The sequence below is a fragment of the Rattus rattus genome, chromosome 18 (assembly GCF_011064425.1).
Source record: "Rattus rattus isolate New Zealand chromosome 18, Rrattus_CSIRO_v1, whole genome shotgun sequence".
NCBI lineage: Eukaryota > Metazoa > Chordata > Mammalia > Rodentia > Muridae > Rattus > Rattus rattus.
Genome location: NC_046171.1, coordinates 49,102,237 through 49,128,303, shown reverse-complemented (window position 1 = coordinate 49,128,303; position 26,067 = coordinate 49,102,237). Strand labels below are relative to the sequence as shown.

Genomic DNA, 26,067 nt, shown 5'->3' with positions numbered 1-26,067 from the left:
TTTTTCTTGTAAAGTACTAAACAGAAAGTCAAATCTCCTTTGTTTAGTGCTCCTCCTCACTGTCCTTAAAGCACAGAGAAACCTGAGGCAGCACAGGAATACATTCTGTGCATGAGCACTCAACGTGACACTGCTTAAGGACTCTTCTGGTTACCTCTCTAGCCTTGTCACCACGTGGACGGGGGAACTTGGGAAAAGTAACATTTTCAATTTTATGTTTGAGACTAAAATTCAAAGATCTCATTCCGTTTTGTTCTTTTACTGACAACTTTTTTTTTTATGCACAACCACACCTGCATAAGTTTCCTCCTCTAGGTCTGCATAAACTAAGCATCTCAAAATCTGTAATTAAGGATCCTTTATGTGGATGCTACATTTTGGAAGAAATAATGAGTCCACTTCAATTTCTATTTTTTTTCACAGTAAAAACTTGTAGAAAAATTTAAAATGTGAGAACAAACTGTTTTACACATAATATACAATGTATATCACAGGAAGGTAAAGTTAATAGTAATATTAATTTATAGAAAGCAATTCATTGACTAACATACACATAAGAAATATCAGTCATCAATTTCACTGTGTTGGCTGCAGTGTATTAGCAGTTCATTCTATGACATACTACATGATAACTAACAGCATTTCTGTATTTACCTGTGAACATAACAAACTATCTGACATTTAGCAGTAGATAATGTACTGTTGACAACGACGACAGTATAAGAAGGTTCTTAAATTTCTCACAAATTATATGTGAGCCCTTTACATTGCATAAGGTATTTTCAATGAAGTATTAATTAACAGGTTTTCTTAAAACAATTTTAGATTTTTCAGATTTTAGTAAGTACATATGAACTGTGTAACTCACAGTGTCCATGACAGTCAAAAGCTAAAGCCCCTGTGATAGGAGGTTTGGGGAAAGAGAAGCTGTTTTTTCACTTCTCCCACATCATGTCCACATAAATCAATGCATTAAAAAGGAGAGCTTTGCCTATCCGAATGGGAAATCCCTGCAATTCTCAGGAGGGCAATCACAGAAAAACAACTTCATTTATTATCAGTTCCTAGAGATGAATCTGAATTTTCTGAACAGCAAAAAGGAAAATTTATAGATGCTAATCATTAAACATAAAACACTACTGAATGAAAGGATTTAAAAATACATTTTATCGAATCATATGTCTTTGTCATTCTTTTTAAAAATGAGTTTCGTCTAGATGAAAACATTTTGTGTCAAGCAAGAAACATTGGGGAATTTTTATATGCTGAAAGGTAAACATTTTAATAGTTATTTCTTTACTCCTTTGTTTGCCTGCCATTGTGCTACTACTTTTCAAAGCCTTTCCTAGATTATTCTTTATACAAGGCAGTAGTGTTAATATCACAGGTCATAGCATAGCGTGCTAAATTAAGTCAAATTAAAAAGTTTCACTGATTTTGAAATCAATACAGCAACCTTTCTCAACTTTGAGTCAATACAATGAAATGCACAAAAATTATCTGGATTGCCATCTCAATTTCTCTAGGAATACTTAAGCAAATATAAGGCTCATTATTTTACTACCCAAAAATGCATACAATATGACTGAAAGGTTTAATTTTTGGTAAGATGGGATGCTGCAGAATTATGACTAACTACGATGAAAACAACAGGAAGTTTCAATTTCAATGTTCATTTGTTTAATAAATATTTGTTGTGGTGCACTGGTATTTTTCCAATAAACAGCCTTTGAAATATGTTAGACCACCTAATAGTTAAACAAAAAATATTCCATATTGTACATAAAAGAGAAACAGATCTGTATTCTTCGAAGGAGTGATGTGTTTAACGGATAGGAGCAGAGGCACATATGTAAGCTGTTGAACCATTTACTTTAACTTAATAGAATTTTTTATATTTTAAATTTATTATACTCAAAAAGCTTTTGTAGAGAGATAGGATTCCATTTAAGTAGATACATTACTCTGGGCCTAAAGAACACTCCAGTCAGAATATAATTCAGCAAGTTGATGACAATGCTGGCTCCAAAAGAAAGGAGACCAGATTGGACAAGAATGAGCTAACAGACTGTGCAGCCCAGTTCTGTCCCTTTGAGTATGATATATTGTTTCAAGATGCTAGCATCCCATAGCTTCTCAAAGCGTATCTGTTGTGCTGGTTTCCCCATTTTCACAGAGTCCTCATTATCAGAACTCTGTACTCTTTTCAAAGCATGTCAGACTCAGACCATATGCCACTGAACAGTGCTTATCAATGGTCTGAACTGCTCAATAGAAGATGCACCAAGCAGAAGAATCACAAAAGCTACAAAGACTTTAAAAACAGAAATAAACAAGTCACACTGATACATATGTTAGATAAGTTTAAATATTTTTGTATCAAATATTCATATCTTAACCCGTCTCTCTATGATGAACCCCACTGACAGAGGACGAGAAATTAACAGTGAAGAAAGCAAGTAAACATTCTACTGAGACGCTAATAGAAAAGAATTCAAGAAAGTTATTCAGAATAAATTTTCAAAAATCCCCAATACTGCAAAATTATGTTCACGTCCCAAACCCCCAATACAACCATACAACACATGATTTACCATACAGTGACACATTAATTTTAAGTATATACATATGTGATTAATGAAATAATTCTGCCTGGGGCAAAGCTTAGCACCAGAGCACCTGCTTTTCACATATAAAGCCATGGGTTCAGTCTTTGTAATGATGACAGAAAAAAATTACATGCAGAGTAGATACACAAAGAAGGTGTGAATTACAAAGAAGTAATATGCAGCCTAAAAACAAATAAAACCTAAACGACAAAAGATTTGTCATGTCTCCCACACGCACAGAATACCATTTACAAATTATTTTCAGCTTGGCCTAATTTCTTAATAATAATATAAAAACTGAGTTATAGGGTAAGATATTAACAATCTTTTTTAATTCTCATTTCCCCATTAATTCCCTACATCACCAGCAGAAAAATCATTCAGTACACAGTTCATATTTACTTTTGAACATAACTTTTGTGCTTATTTCCATTTTTAGAGAGTTCTGATTCTATTACATGTTTAGAGAATATTTCCATGTATTAAAAGGGCTTTTTGAATGCATAAGAAACTGATTTGCAGAGGAATTTTAGAGTTACCCTTTTTTTTTGAGACAGGGTCTAACTGTAGTCCTGGCTGTCCTGAAACACACTGTGTAGACCAAGCTGGCCTTTGACCTCACAGAAATCCACCTGCTTCTGCCTCCCCAGTGCTGGGATTCAAGGTATGTGCCACCATACATGACTAGAATTAACTTTTAACAGTTAAATCATGAAAGATGATAACCAGAAGGGCTTAAATATATCGTCAAAGTTTCCCTCACTGCTTTCAGCAGGGGCAGCCTTTTAATATGGCATCCTCGATGTTGCAGAACCAAGGTACTAATAACAAAGGTTCAGTATCCCTTATCTGAATCTGCAGATGTCAACTGACCATGTCTTGGCACACACACACACACACACACACACACAGACACACACACACACACACACACACACACACACACACACACACACACACACAGACACACACACACACACACACACACACACACACACACACACACACACACACACACACACACACACACACACACTTCCTAAAGTGATAGTTTCTAAGCACAGATACAATCCACAACACTTAGCATACTAAAGAAAAATAATTTTAAGGATCCTACATGTTTTTAGCACATTCATTTCTCATGGCAGTCCTGTGAGGACAGAGTTGTTCCCATTCCTTTCATTTATGAAAACTTGAGTCTCAGCAGCTAAGTAGCTTGAGTGAGTCATATAATTAATGGTAGGCATTCAGTACAGACCCCAGAACTGCTGTATGTAGTTCATGCCTTCCAACACAGTGCCTGCCCCCATATTACTACATATCGAGAGACTACCCTACCGTTACAGTGTTTACTAGACCCCACTGTTCTAGATTGAAGGCAGAAAACAAGATACAATGAGTAATTCCATCTACACAGTCAGATGATTTGCAAATATACTTGTTCTTTAGTATGTGAGTATTTTTTAGTCCTACGCCTAAAAAAGAATATCTCAATTATCCTGTTCTCTACACTAAAACCAAAGACCACATCTTTCCACTTCTTCATGATTGTGAAATGGTATAGTCTTGTCAGTTACTTGTTTTTGTAGCTATTAACTTTTCTTGTAGTTTTCCTTATCAAATTTTGGCTCTTCTAGTCCATCTTTCTTTTATCTGAAGTTAGTATGTTATTAATGAGTCCACTTAGTATACTGAAAAATAAAAACCTAGTCAAACAGGATGAGCTGGGTATGCAGCGTTTGAGTCCAATTTGTTACTTGCTTTGTGCATCACCTAAAGCAATCAATCTTTCTGTTCCAGTTTCTACATCTGGAAAACTGGGATAAGAACTATGTTCTAGAGGTTCATGACCAGATTTGATAATATTTATCTTTTAATAAACGCTTGTCTTTTGTGGTTTCAGGGATGAAAACCGATGTTCACTATCACTCCTATATCCCATGAGTCCCACTGGAACCCAAACGTCCAAAGCTCAGCAAATTCATCGATGCCTATTTTCCACACCATCCCTAGATTAATCTCATCATAAGAGTTTCCTTGTTTTTTAAAGAGGTTTAAGGCCCGGTTTATTCACAGAAGAGGCTGAGGGTTGGGGAGCACCTTGGTGTTTCCAAGCTGCTCTGGAAGCAGACAGAACCTTTAGCTTGAGGGCACACTGCACTGGGCATAGCAAGGTCAGAGTGAAAATAAAAATGGGTCAAGGATGTAAGCCCATGGTAGAAACTCGTTGTATTGGGTAAGTCTTATTGCTGGGACAAAATGTCTGACCAACTAGCTTAAGAGAGAGCAGGCTTGCTTTGGCTTACAGTTCCAATGGAAGTCCATCATGGTCAGGAAAGCAGGGTAGTCACTGGGAAGCAACTTGGCTGCATGGTGGTCAAGGTCAGAGCATAGAGAATAATGAACTAACGCTCAGCTCGCTGCCTCCTTATTCAGTGAAGCCCATGGAACAGTGTTGTTCACATTAATAGTGGGTCATTTAGATCATCCTTGTTGGGTATGTGTAGAGGCTTACTCATCACCACACCTGCCTACCTTGTAGGAGGCCTGGAGTTTGATACTTTATATCACAATAAACAAACAAAAATCCAGAAGGCAGCTGAAGTGAAATTTATTCATCATTTATATTCTTTTTTTCCATGTATTTACACTTTAAAGTAGTTATAAATTTAGCAAAAATTTTAAGTGTTCAATATATTTAGGAAGGCTTCTAGCTCATTAATTAGAATTAACAAGATTTAACCATGTTGTTGTATTTCATACTAGTTTTCATGTTGTCTCCTTCTCTATCCCTTTTTGGGTTTGCTTCAGTCAGAGGTATTTTCTTTCCTGCTCTGGACCCTTGGATGTTCCCCACCTGTCATGGGGGACTTTGGGGAACAACTTAGCACATTTTGCTCCATATTTTTTATGGCAAATTGGAGAATTCTCATTTACTTCCCCTTAAAAGGAAAAAAATAAACTAACTGGTTCCTTATATTATTTTAGTTATGTAGGTCTTGTTTAACAGTACACAGATAGAAAGGGAAGCTGAGAGGAGAATCCAAACGTAACCATGACAGGAGCTTTTGACTCAACTGAAAGACGACATGAGGGCCACGTTCTGAGGTTCGACCAGTGGATTCAGAAGAAAGGGCTTCCTTACACTTTTATGACTTTTAGTGCTGGCTGGTAGGGTCACAGAGCTTAAACCATCCCTGCTGAATGTGGGACTACACATTTGAACAACTGATCGAATGTCATTCGGTCAAGCTGCTCAGTGCTAAATCACAGCATCAGTTAACTGGGCTGTGTTTGCTCCCATTTCTTCCCTCTCCTCTTAGTTACTTCTTACCCAGCTCCAGACTGGCTTCTGCTCATAACAGATTGCTACTTGCTAGATTCACTCAGGGCCTCCAAGTATTAAATCGTATCAGGAGCTGCCCTATCATACAAAAAATTCACTTCAGCCCCTCATGTAGCTGAGCACTTCCTCGTGCCATCAAACCTTGTCTACTGGCATCTTACCACACTGGCATCACTGTACCCCAGCTTTTGACAGCTCCCCATTTTTTGTCTCAACTCAAAAAGAGGACCACACTCCTTGTGGTCCTCTGCTTCTCCACACTGCACAAAGCCGTTATGGAGTCGCTTGGCTGAGAGTCTGCCTGTACACAGATATGTTCAACTCTATATACTCACCGTTCCCATCTGCTTTTAAGTTTGACAGACCTCTTCCTTTTAACCACTCTGTAATTTGCACTTGAAAGTCTTAAGCATACCAAAATATATGTGAAAATAACTTTGGAGTTAAAAATTTCTTTCTTCCTCCATTCTCTGAGTTGGCAGCCAGGGTGCCATTCTTGACTACTTTTCCTATCCGTCATGTATCATAGTCTCCCCCCACCCCCAACCCCATCTTTATTAAATTGGGTATTTCTTATTTACATTTCAAATGTTATTCCCTTTCCCAGTTTCCAGGCCAACATCCCCCTAACCCCTCACCGTCCCCTTCTATATGGGCTTCCCCTCCCCATCCTCCCCCCAAGAATCTTGTTCACTGGGGGTTCAGTCTTGGCAGGACCAAGGCTTCCCCTTCCACTGGTGCTCTTACTAGGCTATTCATTGCTACCTATGAGGTTGGAGCTCAGGGTCAGTCCATGTATAGTCTTTGGGTAGTGGCTTAGTCCCTGGAAGCTCTGGTTGCTTGGCATTGTTGTTCATATGGGGTCTCAAGTCATAGTCTTATTGTTAATTCTAAACATATCTTTACGTCCCCACTGTCACCAAGGTAAGAGATCCTAGGTCACCATCCATCCAAAGTTTCACCTTACTTTTCCAAAAGTAATAGAAAATGTTCTCAGAGTGTGAGTAAAATATCTGGGGAGATAGCTTAGAGGTTAAAGAACTTGCCACTCTAGTACAATGATTAGTATGGATTCCCAGAAACCCATGTATAAAGGCTGGCCGGCCATGACAGATCACTTTTATCTCCAGCCTCAGAAAGTAGAAATAGGGGATTCTCAGAACAAGTTGGCTAGCCAGCCATATTGATGAGCTGTAGATTTGATTTAGAGACCCTCTCAATATAGAAAATGGAAAAGCCATCTCGAATGATTCTTGGCATCAAATCTTGGCTTCTACATACACATGCATTCAAAATTGTAATATACATACATGAAAATACAAAAAAAAGTAAGTGAATGTATATAATTGCTCCCCTCCCCCAACCTGGTTATCTTGAACTTTGCTATCTGCTAGGTTTGCCTGCTGTATTTTCCTGCTTTGCTCAGATACTTCCTTATCACAGGGTCATCTCAACCACCCTGAACATCTTATACCTTGCCTATTATTTTTCCCATGAGGATCACCATACATTAGTTATTTATTTGCTGGTTATCTCCTAGTCTCACTGAAATATTAATTATGTAGAGCCAGGAACTTCATCAGACACAAAACAACTACCAAAGCACTGCACCCTTATAAACAATCTCTCTTCATAATACTTAAAATGCAGCCACTTTAATGTAAGTCTCTTTGCACGAACTTCCTATCTCACCTATGCCAACATCGTAGTGGCCTTCCAGCTACAGCAAGGCTGATCTCAAGTTTCTTTATAATGCTGTTCCTTGATCCCAAAGCTGTGCCCCTTTTCGTATACAGCTAGTTCAATCTCATGCCTTGGTTCTTAGCTTTAATGCCATCAAGTAACATACTATCTATCCTTATTCTACTTCACTTGATTTTACTGATGATTGTTTCCCACAAACTTCTATTGCCTTATTTGAATACCTATATATAATACACTTGTGTGCATGTGCATGTGCATGTGTGTATATGCGTGTTCGTAACTTCAAGAACTGGCCATCAGCTGGCTAAGAGGTCAAACTTAAAGCAGATGTGAATGGTGAGCATGTAGAGTTGGACATACCTATGTGCAGGCAGACTCTCAGCCAAGTGAGTCCATAACATGGCTTTGTGCAATGTGGGAAGTAGAATAGGCAAGTCAGGACTTGATACCACCTTTAAAGACCTGTCTCTAGGCAGCTTTCCATGCCACTCAGGCCCCAACTCCTGAAGGCTGCACAGCTTTAAGATAGCACCATAAAATGTTTATCAAGCATTCAAAGCATGAGCCTGGGGGAGGAAAGTTCTGAGAAGTCATAACGGAGGGAAGGTCATATATTGTCAACATTAGCTCTTACTTTGTGGGCATAGGCTGTCCTTCCACTTATGTGTTATCTTCAAATTTCTTTAATTGATGTTTCATAATGTGTAATGTAAAGGTGCTTTGCCCCCTTACCTGAATTTACTCTTAATGGACAGCATTCTTGATTTTTACTTCAGGTAATTCACAGTACGTGCATTTGCACCTGCAAATTTTACTCAATTCATTCATCATGTCTAACAGATTTTGGGGGAGTTTTTGGAGTTTTCTCTGTATGTTGTTTGCAAACAGTACCAATTCAACTGCTATAGAAGGACTGCTAGCACTGTTGGATGAAACTGCTTATCCAAGTCTTACTCCAGATATTAGAGAGAAGCCTTTCAGCTTTTCTCTAACACAATGTTCTCAGTTTACGTATCTCAAGTGGACTTTATTAGATTGAGGTGCTGTGTAGCAGTTTCCCCAGAACTGAAACATTCTGTCTGGCTCAGGAAGCAACCAAAATGTATGAGTCGTGTGATTTACTAGCTCCTGCCCTAGGTTATGCACAAATGGGAAGGAGAGGAGACTCATGGGCAGAGCTGTCTGTTTGAATAGGTTGATGAACCTTGATGGGGTAGGATTTGGGGAGATACAATGGCCTTGTGTAAGACCCCAGACATACCCATGTAATTAACCCCATTAACTTCAATGCTTCACTAAAGGTATATTTGGATGAGAGTGTTTATTCTGTATGGATATCTGAGGTGAAATACTAGCTCATGACTTCTCAAGGAAAGTCAAACCATATGAAGTGTGTGCCTTCTATACCCATTTTTCCATTTTATCACAATTCTTTTCTGCACTGAGATGAACATGGCTTTGCTCTGCATTTTGATGAAGTCTGGATCTTGTTTATTGAACTGTATATAGTCACTGTCTTATTTACATGGATAAATTCCGCTGAACTCAATTCTTTAGTAGATGCAGTTTACTGGTATTTAGTGATGATTTTAGCATTCATTTTCATAATGTAGCTTTCTTACCTTTTTATTTTTATTTTTTTTAGTAAGTATAAGATTTACCATGCAATCTTGGCTGACAGAATTTCTTCCTTTCAATTTCAGGAGAATTAGTATTAGTTCTTTTAGTGCTTGTCAGAATTCACGAGTGGAGCCAAATAGTCCTGAGCTTTTCTTTGACAGTGGGCTTATGATTATTGGTTTATTCTAGTCATTTCTCACTGATTTGCTTAGGTTTGCTATTTCTTCATGGTTCAATCTTGGCAAGTTACATGTGTCTGGTAACTTTTTCTGGTTTGCCTGTAGTTATTCATAATAACTAATGCTTAGTATGTCACTTCTAAAGTTTTCCCATTTCATTATGAATATTATCTAATTGATGGGACTATAACTTTAATGGGCATTGTGGGGTGGGGAAAAAGATAATGGCATGTTAATGTAATACCACAGGGTCTTGCAACTGAGGATATCTACTGTTACTTTATAGCACAGTAAGATAAAAATCAAGTTGATGGTGCACATATTTTGCTGTATACTTATTGGATTTACCAGATAGTAGGGAGGAGGTGATGACACAAAGCCATCTTGGACAGACGGGATGACACAAAACATCTGGAAATGATAACATTTCCAGCTGTGCTAATTTTTTGGGACTGGGGGCATGCAAGTACATGCTATGGTTTACTTATCAATGGTGGTAAGTTTTTTTCTAATTAAAACAACACAGCAACATTCTCTATAATAGCTGAGCTGTACGGAGTTCCTCAGATAGCATATCATTAAAAAAAAAAAAAGGCAAAGTGCATCTATACCAGGGTTGAACACATGAGGTTCATTTTTTAAGGGAATATGAGTCACATACATACCAAATGCAGAATATACTGTGAACAAACATCGGAATATGTGTTCAGTAGATATGTACTTTATAACCTGACTTCAAAGAAATGTCTTGATTTGGAACAGTTTTAGGGATAAAGCAAAAGAGAAGTAAAATTAAGTCTAGATAGATGCTATCTATACAACAAGCCATCAGCAGTTAATTTATCCATTTTACAGTATTGGCCTCCTAGGCTGTGTAGACATAACTACCTACTTTTTAAAGGATTTCTTTAAAATGAGCACAAACATTATTAGTTTCCCTTATAGCATCTCAAACAAAATTTGGTTCTGTTTGTTCTCTGCTGCTTTTCTCCCTTCTTCCTAAACCTCTATAACCTACTTCCGACCTTCACGTGTCATGCGTCTTAGTGTCTTATCTCCCCTGCTACCTCAACACCTCGTCTCCCCTTGAGAGACCCTTTCACTAGGAAGCCTATATTCATATTCACAACCTGCCTCCAGAGATGTATATGTATAAGCAAAATAAACTAAGACCCATGTATGAGAACATTCGATTTTTAACTTTCTAGTCTTAGTCACTCACCTTGCCTACTATAATACTTTCCACAGACAGCAATTAAATAACACAAAACCAAAATCATTTTTCAAAATTATTGTGACCTTAAAATATGTATTATAGTATAGCCATATTTGCAACCTTGAGATAGCAATGATGAAATTTTATAGATAAAAACGCTCTAGTAAAGAGTGCCGTCTGTGGAACTAGAAAAGAACTCTCTGAAACACTGGCTTATGACAGCATAACCAGTTTATCTAACAGACTGGCTTGGACTCTAATTCTAAGTGGCCATGAGAAAATGAAAGGGAGAAACAGACAACCTGGTTAGACTGAATTGATGGATTTCGAACACTGTTCTGCACCAACCACAAAAAGCTAGAAAGAGGGAGGAAGAGGAGTGATGGCATGACAATCAGACAACTTATTTCCTGAGTTTTAATCATAATTCTGTCTCAGAAAACATTTTTAAAACTAGAGAAGAGTTAAAAAGGAAAGGTACTATGAATTAAATCTAAAGAATTGAGAAAGTATAACTATAAATAACAGAAGGAACAATGAGAACCGTATTATACAGACTCTATAAGGTAAAATCTTCAATTAGTAAAAGATAAAAGACAAGCAAAAAGAATTAAGGAGTGTATTAGTATATATGCAAGTAACACAAACATGTAGGAAAAGTTATATGAGGTTTTATATAGATATTTCCAAATAACTGTAAGGTTCTCTACAAATCTATGATAAATGTACTGAAAATGATAAAACCATAGGAAATGAAGAGACAGAAAAGAAAACAAGCATATAAAACCACACAAAATCAAGGTGTAGATTAAAATAACAGGATAATATTTCTTTATAGTGTTAATGAATCACAAGAAATGTGGGATGCCTTGACTCTTCTACACCATTGGCAACTCATGCACCAAGGTCGAAATGGTGTCTGGTTCTCACTGTTCAGTATAGTTGTTTTGGAAAGTAATTGGTACTGTAAAAATAAAAGCACTACTCATGTTCTCTAAGAAAATAATCCTAAAGAAACAATTACAATAAGGAAACTTGATTATTTATTATAAGAATAAAAAACTATGTAATAGCTACATAGTAAAATAAAACTGATTAAGGTCAAAATTTTATTTAAAAACATGTATTTTTAAAGTTTACTATGTCGATTAGTATATACAATGTTTTAAACAGTGATCATGTTGTTTCTCTAAAATTAATCTAGCAAAATCAATTGTAAATTGTATAAGGACAGGAAATGCTATAAAGATATGAAAACATAATTGAATATAAAAAATAATCATGATGTTAAATAAAGGGAATCACCTACATGTAGATTTGTGAAGTAAATATTCTACTGGGAATATCTAGGAAATGCATGCAAACGTATGATGGTAACACAATGTACTCCTTTTTTCCTATTTTGATTAGACTAAAAACTGAATAATTAAATACATAATTCCATTACAGTACTGTAAGAACTTGAAAAGTGCCTCACCTCTTGCTCGTCCATGTTTAACCACTGCTTTGGGTCTTCTTCAGTGGCCAGGAAAGCTATCAACTCTAAAGCCGTAAGCCGTGTTTGACGTCTTGAGGAGACAAATATCAAAACAGGTTTGGCTGGAGAATGACTTCTAATTGCTGTGGAAAATTTTGGGAATGAAGTATGAAGGCACTTAGCTGATATACATAAAAACCAAAGTAGTTCATTTGAATTCTTAGCTTGGTCATGGAACTTAGCATTCTTTCAGGTAGTAGCAGGCAGGGTCTATCAGGACACTGGAAAGGTGACAGTAACAGGGAAGGTGCTGGCCACAGCTACAGAACACTGCCTAGCACATGGAAGATCTACTTGTCACTCCCTAGGTCACACCAACGTAAATGATAAATAAGAATATTTCCCTCTGACATTTAAAATACATGTGTGTGGCTTTATGGGAAGAAAGTGCTCGTGGCTGATGCGTATCTGGGAATGGCATGGCCTGGGTAACAGCACCAAAGAAAGAAGGCTAAAAAACAGTTTTAAAGAAATACTCAATGTGACACATATATCATTTGAATTATCTAGAAATGAGGGTTTTTACTTTTAAGACAGTGGTAAAATTTCAGAAGAAGATTTTTTTTTAAAGTTCTTTCAAAACAATGAAAGGGCCTTGAAGGTTGGGGAGAAGAATCATTAAGACTTAAGTGTTTTAAAATGTCACAATGATGTCTAACATATGCTAATTAAAAATTAAAACTCGGATGTTTAAACATTTCATAAGTAAAGGTTCCACTTGTTTCATGTTTTGAACCGTGAGCTGCAGAACCTGTTTGTACAGGTCAAAAATCCATTGTAGCATGAAAATATAGATGTGCACTTGATAATATACCATAACAGAAAAAGTAAGATCAGCACAAATCCTATTTCCAGTCTCAAAGAAGTCCAGGAATCACTGAGGTCTGACAAACAGTAAACAAGGATGGGGGGAAGTGATACCACAGCTAAGAGCAAGTAGTCAGGTCTTTATTGCTTCCTCACTATTTACACAATGCAAATGCTTCCCTCTCTGTAATGGCATTGGAGCCATTGCCTATACGGATATAAACAACTTCTGTAATAGATCCCAGGAAACATATTTATCCTAATTTATTTTTTACCATTTAACCATTTATTAGAATACTAAAAGCATACATGATAAATCTGTTATAAATCACCTTAGAAATACACCGTTTAAAACACACACCCCTGAAATACTGGTATCATTTATATAGACAATCATGAATGATCTGTTTCTTTTCCAAACCTCAACATTTAATGTGTTTTACTGCTGCAAGAACAGGTGTGGCTGAGCGGCTCCTGGCAGATTTAGTGTTCATTAGTGATTTTGTACAATGCTTCTGTGGAGGTGTAAATAATCTGAACTGCCAAGATGGGTCTCCAGCCCACAATCAATACTGTGCTTCTGTCATAGGCTAATTACAGCAGCTAAAAAGTCACCTCACAACTGTCACCTCACAATCAACAGCAGTACACATTAGAGAATTTATTTTGGAGGTTATTTTTAATTGATACAATAAATATTCCTTCTGTAGTCTAAATAAAACATGTTTCCTATGCCTCTCCTATTTGCTTAATTAGTTAGAAAAGGAAAAATGAAAAACAAAACATGGAACCCATAAATTTTTAAAAGAATTCAGTTGTACAAGTTGCTTTAAATTAAGATTTATTTATTTTATCTTATTTTTATGAATGTCTGCCTACATGTATGTGTATGTGGACGTCACTTGAATACCAGGTATTGGCAGAGGCTAGCGACATCGGAAGGGCTGGAACTAGAGATACAGATGGTTGCAACCTGCCACAAGGTGCTGGGAATTGAGCTTTGGTCCTTGTGAGATCAGAAGGCAGTCTTAACTGAATCATTTCCCTGGCTACTGGACTGTCTACATTTTCTGTTAAAAGTTAGCGTTGCTCTTATTAATCATGTGTGTAAGCTATTAACATACAACACCTTAGCTGTCTAGTATTAAGAATCATAAATTTTCTAAAATAGTATCTTATCTGTTGTAAAGTCATTTTGATTCATGAAATACCTCTGATTTTCCAGACGTAATTCAATTAAGTATTTATGTTCCTCACTGGGTGATGAAAACAGCTCTTGGTTGCATCTGTGGGATCGTTACTATTCTTTCATGGGAAGTGGAATGATTTGTGATGTATCTGATTGCTATCATCTACAGAGACTGCTTGTTACTTCACTAAGGATCCTGATGCTTACCCTGAAATGCAGGCTTGTTCATACTAGCCATGCGTGGGCAGTAATGTTGTCCTGGGAAACCTTGAATGTGAACTTCCAGTGGAACAGGGCGCACAGAGGGTCGGAAGTTAAACAAACCCATCTGGTAAACATAAGAAAGAAGTCACTTACAATTTTTACATTAAAAGATGCATCATTAGAACTTTATAACGATAAGTATAAAAGAGCAGACCTGCTTAATGTTGAGCCAGTCAGCAAGGTCTCTAGCATTGGCTAAGGCAGTGGACAGTCCGACTATTCTAACAGGCTTCTCTGTGTGCGATGAGATAAAGTTTGTTCGAGATACAATGACTTCTAGAACTGGACCTCTCTCCTCACCTAAGAGTTAAAAATAATAAATGTTAATCATTTAATAAATTTATGCAGGCACGAACTCAGAGTATTAACATTCTTTTAAAAAGCAGAGGGAGGAAACTACTGCATGAACACACAGTCTCCTTTTGTGCAGATACTCAGAGGAACTGACATCAACATGCCAGAGAGTCGTTTGTACTTTAGTGTCCACTACATTATGATCAACAGCAGCCAAGCAATGATCAGTGTCCACTCACAGATGAATAAAGAAAATGCTGCAGACAATGCAGTATTATAAAACCAAAGAATGAAATCCTGTCAGTTACATCGTAGATGAACCAGACGACAGTAAGGTAAAAGAAATGAGCCCCACGCTGACAGACATCAGGAGAGACTGCATCATCAGTAAAGAAACAAAGGGAAAAACAGAGTGAGGGAGGCGGGAGAGGTTTGGTGGGGGATGGGGAAACTGAGACGTTGGAAAGACGCTCAGCTTCAGTTAGACAGAGGAATACGTCCAAGAGACCTAATGTGCTACAGTTGGTGACAGATTTAATCATTATGTACTGTATGCAAATGAAGCAAGACATTGTACTTCACAGACATATGCAATTATTTGTTAAAGATATTTTTAGGTAAAATAATGGTAAGCGTTATAAAATCACATTTTCAGCTCAGTGACACCCACCTAGCAGGTGGATCTCATCTATGATGAGAATGTTGACCTGCTGAACGTAGCTCCTGTTCTGCCAGCTTCGACTGACGCCATCCCACTTTTCTGGTGTAGTGACGATAAGGTCAGCCTTAGCAATGGATTTCATGTCTGGAGTCACATCCCCAGTCAGTTCAATAACTCTAAAGAAAAATAAAATTGATCCTCAGGAAATATATAACCTTAGACAGGATAAAACAGCTCTCTTTTGAAGTAAAATTTTATAATGCTTAAAACTATGTTATCCACTTTCACTTTTCTGAAGTGAAACAGTTGCATTAACATGGAAAGGCACACAATAAAGGATATGCAAACACACAGAAGTTAAAATCAATCATATGTAATTTATACATGATGTCAGGGTCAAGCTTTGCTAAATTACACATAAAACAAGTGGTCTGTTATTTTATAAAGCTGACTTGTCACAGAGTGAAATATCTTATTCTCTCATCCCCCCTCTTTTTTACAGTCCAGTCACTATCCCTCCTAGTCCGTCCTCCGACAGTTCCTCGTCCCCCTGCTCCTCCTGTCACCCATTCTAACTTTGAATGTAGTACATAGCTAATGATGAGCCTTCCTAAGAGTGCCACCACACAGGACACTATTAACACAATCTGTTTACTTAGGGTGTTATTTTGTTAGAGCACTAATTAATAGCATTATTTGCAAGATTAATTTAATTTCTTAGACTGAAAATTTCTATAGGTAACATAGAAAAACTTAAATTCACTGGGATATAAACAAGATCAGAAGCAGCAACTAAATGCCACCTTTCTCAGGGAAAGGGGTGTGTCTCAGCTTCACGGTGAAAAAAAGGCTACCCACGGAAGTGCAGAAGAGGTATGGATGGAACATGTAGGTAAAGTCTAGAGGTAATTCGAAAATTTCAGTAATTATGAACAGTTTGTATATCTAGATTCAGACTCAGAACAAAGAACAAAAGGGAAAGTTTGTTCCTCTAATAACATAATAATGACATAATAAAATAATGACAGCATCTACTTAATTCTTTAATGTCTCGAGTTTTATATTTTACATGTGATAGTGAAAAATACTGTATTCACAGAAGAAGGAATTTAAAGTGGACAGTCCTACAGCCATCGTTTCAGATATTTTGAAACATTGATTCATTAGTACCTTGTGGTCATTCTTTTGTGGAGACAGAAAATTCTGCATTTTGCATGTGTACTAATATTTACTTGGATGTGCACTATGGGCCACTCAGTTTGTCAGTGGTGTTGCTGATACACAGTACTGCAATAAACAGTCTTGTCAAATACTTAAATATTAATATAACTGTTTTTCAAAGATCTATTGTTCCATGAGTAAAATTACATGCAAAATGCTTTTGAAATAGTTTCTGAAAGTTATTCAATCATACCAAAGAAAAATAAATAATTTATTTTTGGAATAAAGATATTTTGGACAAGATAGCATCCTAAATCAAAGTATTCATAATAAGTAATTAAATGATTACATTTTCAGACTTAAAATGGAATATTAATATAGCATACTAATAAACTTTTAAGTAAAATATGAAAATCACTGAGACCATAAAGCAGATTTATGTAGCTTTTAGATTTGTTAGTTCCTTACCCACTTCAAAGCTTATTTTAATCAAAATAAGAACTTACTTTTTACCAAGTTTTTCTTCTATTCTAATTTTCCAATCATCCATTCTTTCACGTACTAGAGCTTTGAGGGGTGCAATATATACTGCCTAAAAAGGAAATAGAGAAAGAAGGACTCATAATATCATCTTCCAATAAGAAAAACAAAATTTGTCAAAATTAGAACAATGCAGATATAAAGCTCCCCTTTAACAATGAATATTACATTGTAAATTAATGAAGAGAATACCATTAACTTTATATTTATACAAAATAAGACAACTAGGTATCATAAACATCCTACTATAAAATAGGACACATGTTCTTTTAGAGTATTTAAAAAATCAGATATTTTATGATGATGTTATAGTGTAACATAAAGCAAATAATTATAAAATAATACATTATGTAAGATTAAAGTTCTAAGGACACAAAAAATTTTCCTCTATTTGGTATAGAATTTACATGAGCGTCACGGAATGCCTGAGAAAATTTAGTTACTAATTTTAAAGCTTAGAAGAGAAAACTAGCTGTTTAAGTTTTAGTGTAGACTGACACCAGTTATATATTTTAAATGTTTTACTTTTTGGAAAATACCACAAACTGGTCTTTGATAATCTAAACAAAATGTAAACTATTATATATCCCAAACCACTGCTTTTAATATCTTGCAATGTAGTTGAGCTGTTCAAGTGTACAATGTGTTCTTTATGAGTTAATAACCAACTAACAGATTGAAAAGCAGGACAGTAAAGTGATGCAAAAAAGACAAGACACTTAATTGGAAAATCCTCAAAAAAGCAAGTTAAACATTTCTGAAGTTACAATCTAAAAGTATTTCCACTTTCAATGTGAAATAATCACATAATTTAAAGAAAACTCTAAAGACTATATTATGTATATGAGGTCCTAGGAATAGTACTGAGAAGTTCAGTGTCAACGAATTCCTTTCCCCCTTGTCTTTCTTTGTAGTTTCCTGGTTTCAGCCTGCTGACTCCATGGAGGCTGAGTAGAATGATGTAGATGAGGGATGGAAGTAGGGAATGGAGGATACTGTTTGAAGGTTTGACATTTTACTTAGGAAGAATCAATATAGTCTATAGATCTTACTACAGCATGAGTTAAACCTGCTGCGCTAATACTAGAAATTTCCTAAGACTATATATTAAGTGTTCTTTCCCGTAGAACAACTATTTGAAGTGAATCTCTTGCCTGACCTCAAGCTGCATTACAGAGCAATAGTGATAAAAACTGTATGGTATTGGTATACAGACAGGAAGGTAGATCAATGGAATAGAACTTATGACCCAGAAATGACCCACACACCTATGGTCACTTGGTTTTTGACAAAGGAGCTAAAACCATCCACTGGGGAAAAGACTGCATTTTCAGCAAATGTTGCTGGTTCAACTGGTGGACAAAGCTCAAGTGCAAGTGGATCGAGGACCTCCTCATAAAACCAGATATGCTGAATCTAACAGAAGAGTAAGTGGGAAGAACACACAAGTACAGGGGACCATTCCTGAACAGAACACCAATGGCTTATGCTCTAAGACCAACAATCGACAATTGGGACCTCATAAAACTGAAAAGCTTCTGTAAGACAAAAGACACTGTCAATAGGACAAAATAGCAATGCACAGAAATGGGAGAAGATTTTTACCAACCCTATATCTGATGGAGGGCTAATATCTGAAATATGCAAAGAACTCAAGAACTTAGACTCCAGAGAACCAAATAACCCTGTCAAAAAATAAGAGTACAGAGTTAAACAGAGAATTCTCAGCTGAGGAATCTTAAATGGCTGAGAAGCACTTAAAGACCCTCTAGAATGTACCGGAGACATGGGGAGTGAGAGACTTTCAGGACTCAAAGCAGGGGACCTTAGATGAAAGGCCCTACAGTGGGGAGAGGGAATTTATTGAATCCACCTCCAGCAGAAAGACAGGGCATCAAGTGAGAGATGGGGTTGTTATCTCACAGTCAAAGCTCTGACCCACAATTCATCTCGTCTAGGTTCAGTCAGAGAAGATGCACCTAACCCTGAAGAGACTGAAGGCCCCAGGAAGTTTAGAGTTCTGTTGGGGTCGGTGGGGTGTAGACATCCTTGTGGGGGATGGGGTTGCGGGGGGACGGGAGGGAGGTATGGGATGTGGGACCCTCCGCCAGTGGACCAGGAGGGGAATAAAAAAAAAGAACTGTTCGAAGTCCTTAGTCATCATAAAAATGCAAATCAAAACGACTGAGATTCCACTTTACACCAATCAAAATGGCTAAGATCAAAAACACAGGTGACAGCAGATGCTGGCAAGGATGTGGAGAAAGAGAAACACTACTCCATTGCTGGAGGGACTGCAATCTGGTAAAATCACTTAGGAAATCAGTCTGGCACTTCCTGAGAAAATTGGACATAGTACTATCTGACGTCCCAGCTATACCACTCCTGGGCATATACCCAAAATATGCTCTAACATATAACAAGGACACGTGCTCCACTATGTTCATAGCAGCCTTATTTATAATAGCCAGAAGCTGGAAAGAACCCAGACGTCCTTCAACAGAGGAATGGATGCAGAAAATGTGGTACATTTACACAATGGAGCACTACTATGCTATTAAAAACAATGACTTCGCTAAATTTGCAGGCAAGTGGGGAGAACTGGATAATATTATCCTTGAGTTATCCTAGAAGGAATGATTTTTACTGATCATAAATTTGTTCCAAATTTGCTTTCCATCCTAGTACAATTAGCCCACAAAACCTGAAGTTTTACAGAATTGAAGCTTTTATACTATAGAGAGCACAAAATTATCTGTATAATCTAGAGAATCATTATAGAATTATGAAATCATCAATTTGTCTCTACAGCATTACTACAAGAGAATACATCTTTGTTGACCTACAGAAAATCTATCCAATAAGGTAGGCTCATGCCCAGAAATTACAAGACTAAGTTAACGAGGACAGAAAAGGCATATCAGCAATAAGAATCAATGCTGAGGTGATCTTTCTGAAGGACTTGCAATTCAGAATCTCCCCCATCACAGACCATGCAGAAATAGGGGGCCATCTCCAGGAAAGTCATCAGCTAACCTTTGCCTCTCTTACATGGCTCCTGACATCCTTTTAAAAATCAGAGTATAAATTAACGAAATGGAAGTAAGCAACAAAGAATCAGTGCAATGAAGAGCTGCTTCCCTGAAAAGATAAGCAGAGTCAACAGTCCCTTAGCCAAAACAACCAAAGACAGGAAACAGAAGACCCAAGTTAACAAAACTGGCAATCTGGGGACTGCCCCACGTGGGGATCCATCCTGGCTGCAGACACCAAACCCAGCGCTGTTGCCATTCCCAAGAGACTCTTGCTGACAGGAGCCTGGTGCGGCTCCTCCTGGGAGGTTCAGCCAGTAACTGACCAATGCAGATGTGGATGTCTGGAGTCAAGCATCGGACGGAGCTCAGGGACCCCAGCTGAGGAGCTGGCAGAAGGACTGGAGGAGCTGAGGGGGACTGCAACCCCATAGGAAGAACAACATTGGCTGGCAGGACCACCCGGTGCTCCCAGGGACGAGACCAGCAACAAGGAGTGTACAGGGAGGGATCCATGGCTGTGTGTGTGTGTGTGTGTGTGTGTGTAGCAGAGGATGGCCTTGTCTGACATCAATGGGATGAGAAGCCCTTGGTTCTGTGGAGGTTTGATGCCCCAGCGTAGAGAAATGCTGGATCAACTTTAAGTATGACTCTGAACTGACCTTGGAAGTGGGATACTTGTTGAAGACTCTGAAAATGGCGAGTTCAGCTGCAACTGTCTTTCCTGACCCCGTGGGGGCTCCAAGTAGGACGTTACAGTCAGTGTGATACAGCGTGTGGAATATCTGTGTCTGTACTGGGTTGAAGTGGCTGAAGGTATACAGAGCTTCGTATGCTTTGCACCCCAAGGCTGTGACTGGCAAAGGCTGAAGGTCCAATAATTCTGAAAGACACAACGGGGACTGCTGTAAAATCACTAAGAGACTATTCAAACAACAAAAAGGATCTTTAATTCTTGCACACCAGTGATATATTTTTAACCCATTAGCCATATCAAAGTAGCACGATGAATGCTCTTCTGGAAGGTTCTTGTGAAACAACTGTGTCTTTTTCTATCAACTGAAATAAAACTTAGAATTTAAATGATTTAGAGAGATAATTACTACATACCTCTAAGTATCAAGACTTCCCACCAGTACCTCATGAGAAACCCAAATGCTTGTAATAAATGTTAAATATAAAGACAAATTCAACAAAAACCATATTTGACTCCCACATACAAGGTACATAAAAATAATTTCCTCTGAAAAATATCTTTCTAAACTATATTATCAAATAATTTGAATTTTCACAAAGAATAGCATGAGCATAAATGCTTTTCAACATTAAGTAAAACTAATTTTGGGCAAGAGGAATATAATGATTCAAATTAATAAGTCACAATTACCTGTATGGGGAGGATGTCTCTCTGGTAGAATCAGATGTTGAAAGTTGATAATGCAAACAGCTTCAGCTCCTAGCCATCTATCAGATACTGCTCGAATGTAGTACTGAGAGGGCAAAGGCTCAAAAATAGGGATTGTAAATACCAGAAGTTGAGCTTCTTTATTAATAACCTGGTACGAAATAAAGTCCCAAGTCAGCATGAGTCTTCCACCACTGTATAAAGGTCATGGTAGTCTACCGTTAGGAGAGCAGTAGCTAGATAAGTTGTACTGACAAGAAGTGCACTGGAATTTAAAAAGCTGAGATGCTTCGGTATTTCAGCGCCTTGTGTGTGACTCCCGTTATGAACCTAGTAGACTCTTATGTAAAGTTTATATTCATTTTGGGCTATTTACCACACACCTACAGGCTACCACTTTGATTCATGTATCAAAATTACCCAAACATTATTCACTCAGTTACTTAACTTGTTCTTAAAGATTTTAACTACTATGCTAGTATTTATCCAATGCTTCTGTTTAAGTCTCCCAGTAGCTTAAGAGAAACACCACAGTTGCTTGTAACAAGCACATTTGAATTCAAGAAGAATAAATCTGATGTCCACATAAGATTTTCAACATGAAGCTTTCCTTTTCTCTTTAGTAACATATGAAACTACAAACAAAACATCACTCAAAGGCACTGCATGAAAATAAGTATTTTTAAAAATTAATTCTGATTATTTTTTTAGGTTCTAATAAAATTAACATCATTTACCCCAGCCCTTTACTTCTCTCAAAACCTTCCCATATACTCCTTGCTCTCTTTAAAATTCATGGCCTCTTTTCTCATCAATTGTTGTTACATAGGTGTGTGTGTGTGTGTGTGTGTGTGTAAATATTCCAAAATATAGAAAAACAACCTGCGCGGTTGGCATACTGCTACTTGCAAGCATTTTTTCAGGGCTGCACTAATTCTTTTACCAGTGATGTGTAAAGAGTTTTCACTAGGAGATTCAATGGGCTTACTGTTCTATGTATATAACTTCCAATGGTTACTTATTTCACCGACTTTTCCTATTTACAGCCCTGGAGCACATAACCAAACTTGTAATTAAAGTTCACAATGATCACTTTGATTTACCAACACCATACATTTAAGTACTGTCTTCCTTTAGAACAACAGAGGCAGAAATGGTAAGAAGTAAAGCTTTAATGGAGTGATGTCACTGAGAAATAACATAAGAGGCAGAAACTGTTACTTTACGTTTTTCTTCTTCATGGTAACAAAATAAGGGAGAAGCCACATGATTATGTATTTACCTGTTTTTTAAGAGCTAGAAAGTACTCCGAGTGATAAATATGGTCATTTGTAGGATCTTCTACCCAGATCCACCACGGTTCCCCTACTGTGCCATGGACCTAGAACAGCAGCAGTACAGTTGTAATAAGTACCACAATCCCAGACATAGGCTGTTTCTACATTCCTCTCTTTAAACTAGCTATTATATAGTTTATTAGCTTGCTTAAAGTATAAAAGGCAACTTAACGTATTTACAATGCTGCACAACTATAGCCATAGTATAATTTTCCACCCTCCAGGGGAAACAAATGTATTCACCAGCCTATTCCTATTCACTACGGATTGCTTATTCTGCATATTTTAAAGAAATGGAATCATAGACTTTTATGACTTGCTTTTTAATCTGATTCAGTATGAATCAATATTTCACGCCTTGCTGTTGTCAATTAATGTTTCACTGGATGAATAGGCCATATTTTGTTTATCCATGTCAGCCTTATTCCTTTTACAAGGCCCAATCTTGCACCATATTCATTTCTTACCACAACCCCTGGACAATTCTAATTCTCATAAGAGAGTCAGTTCATGAAATTCTCCTCATAGCAAGTAGAGGAAAAGCTCATGACAAATACTGGCTGAATCTGCGCTCTAGGCTGAGGGAGTAGGGATGTGTTTCCATGCTCAGCTAAATAGTTATATTTGGAAAGGGAAGTATAAAACATTTGGCAAGCACTTTAACAGTGTCAGCAAATCAGAAATGAGAAGATCCTGGACCCTGAAACATTCTGGATCATCTACTCTACTTGTGGATCTTTTACTGCATAAGATTATACATTGTCTATCCTTCTTCCTTCAAGTTCAGTTTTCCAATGCTGAAGTCACTAACATTCTACCTGAGAGCATTAACCCAAGGGTTATTGTGGATGTTACCAGAATCAAATTAATAAAAGTCTCATTCATTCCATAAACAAACATAAAATTTCAAACATGATTTTTCAGGCTAACTATATTTTTATAGTTTGTATAAAATTCTATCTTTAGAAAAACATTAAAGCGAAATTGTATTACTATTGCTTTTTCTCAGAAATTCTGAGAATACATATTCATTATTATTATGCATATTTATAGATTAGGAAATTCTAGGACTCTAAAGCCTGAGTGCCTTATGTAACTGTACACTGGATTAGAAGCATGGATTGGTGACTTTTTAACACATGGCTGGATAAAACTCATTCATTCATATTTAACTTGATTCTTACAATAAGATGAGGGGTAAACACAGGCACGTCTTTGCCTTGAAAGAATCTTTAGTAGCCCAGGCTGGTCTGAACCCTACTTTCTGAGCTCCCTCTGAGTTCTGGGTCTGTGGGATATGCCTGCATCCTATTTCATGTGGCGCCAGGAATCAGGCTCTCCACTAAAAATACCATGCACAGTGCTGAGCCCCAACTACTGTTGGGATTTAAATCATATGGGGTTTTAAATAGGAAACAATGTATGGGGCATAAAAAAAAAAAAAAAAGACCTTTCCACCGGGGCAGCTATCTTCCAGTAACTCAAAATGACAAATACAAAAGGAAAGAGGAGAGGTACTCTCGGTATATGTTCTTTTAGGAAACATGGAGTCATTCCTTTGGCCACATACATGCGAATCTACAAGAAGGGTGATATTGTAGACATCAAGGGAATGGGCACTGTTCATAAAGGAATGCCCCATAAGTGTTACCACAGCAAAACCGGAAGAGTCTACAATGTCACCCAGCCTGCCGTGGGCATCATTGTAAACAACCAAGTTAAAGGCAAGATTCTGGCCAAGAGGATCAATGTGCGGACCGAGCACATCGAGCACTCAAAGAGCAGAGACAGCTTCCTGAAGCGGGTGAAGGAAAACGATCAGAAGAAAAAGAAGCCAAAGAGAAGGGCACCTGGGTTCAGCTGAAGCGCCAGCCTGCGCAACCCAGAGAAGCCCACTTTGTGAGGACTAAGGGGAAGGAGCCTGAGCTGCTGGAGCCCATTCCATACGAATTCATGGCCTAATGTACACAAAGGAAAAAAAGGGCCTGGACTGCCAAAAAAAAAAAAAAAAAAAAAGAAAGCATGTGAGAAACCAAGGAAAGACATTTTCAACAAGAGTTGTGTATGACAATATTACATATTCAGAGACATAAAGATGAAATATCTATTAATCTTGGCTAATGCTAGATTTGAGTATCATTTAGGAAGGAATCTCAGTATCAAGGAAACTCATGACAAGGAAGAAAATGTAGTGTTTTTTTTCTACTAGACCGTAGTTTAAGAAAAAGAGGTAATGGCAACTTTATAATACTGATATTTAAAAATGTCTGTTAGCAAACAGAATATCAAATTAGTGACTAGCTTTAGTGACAAAGTAGAAACGGTGAAAATGTTTACGAGGAGAACGTGGAAGAACACAAAGTGTGGCCCAGTTTAGGGAGTACTAACATGTAACTAACTAACTAACTAACTAACTAACTACTAGTAACTATCTACTGACACGTGAGGAACACGTGTTGAAACTGCAAATTCTGTAGATGCCGAAAGATCTCATTTGTTGACATGTCAATATACCACATTTTATACTAGTATAATGCTGCTAATTAAGACATGTATTTCTTAACACACACACACACACACACACACACACACACACACACAGAGAGAGAGAGAGAGAGAGAGAGAGAGAGAGAGAGAGAGAGAGACAGAGGCAGAGACAGAGACAGAGACAGAGACACAGACAGGGATTTCCCACATGCCTTTGGGACAGCTACAAGCAGGTTTGGTGAGCATGCAGTAGAAACACTTGAGTGTCTCTACTAACATGGATTTAGGTCTTTGCATCTCTACCTGATCATTCCAAGAGAAATCAGGGTAGATGTTCAGTGAGACTCGGAGGACAGTCCGTGTGATGGGCTGAATGGAAGCCTCCATTGTAACAGAAGGAATCTGATGAACACACTGTTTGACCTTCAGTCCAATATTCACATGATGCAAAATGTGACCTGAAAGGAAAGTATCACATAGAAAAAAGTGTGACCTGAATAATCTGACTTGTAAATGAGATTTAAGAGAAGGCGATTTTACTGCTTGTTTTATGATTTGCTATGTAAAATAGCTGACATTCTTGACCTGGCATGTTTGAATATTTTGTAATAGTTAACCTGAATTAGCAATTCATAGCATAGGAAGCCAGTATGAAGGTTTCTTTAGGTATTAATAAGGT

At 37.4% G+C, this 26,067-nt stretch overlaps 1 protein-coding gene across 1 annotated transcript in view; it reads right to left on the bottom strand.

Moving 5' to 3' along the window:
* The window catches only part of Ascc3 (activating signal cointegrator 1 complex subunit 3), a 274,305-nt gene that overhangs the window by 100,312 nt on the left and 147,926 nt on the right, over positions 1-26,067 (bottom strand). The window contains exons 24-32 of the mRNA XM_032888665.1: positions 25,692-25,846; positions 22,847-22,945; positions 21,547-21,715; positions 20,822-21,042; positions 17,094-17,179; positions 15,436-15,602; positions 14,626-14,771; positions 14,415-14,535; positions 12,152-12,294 (exon numbers count right to left, since the gene is read on the bottom strand). Of these exons, the coding sequence (XP_032744556.1) occupies positions 12,152-12,294; positions 14,415-14,535; positions 14,626-14,771; positions 15,436-15,602; positions 17,094-17,179; positions 20,822-21,042; positions 21,547-21,715; positions 22,847-22,945; positions 25,692-25,846 (1,307 nt within the window). The remainder of the gene's footprint in view (positions 1-12,151; positions 12,295-14,414; positions 14,536-14,625; positions 14,772-15,435; positions 15,603-17,093; positions 17,180-20,821; positions 21,043-21,546; positions 21,716-22,846; positions 22,946-25,691; positions 25,847-26,067) is intronic.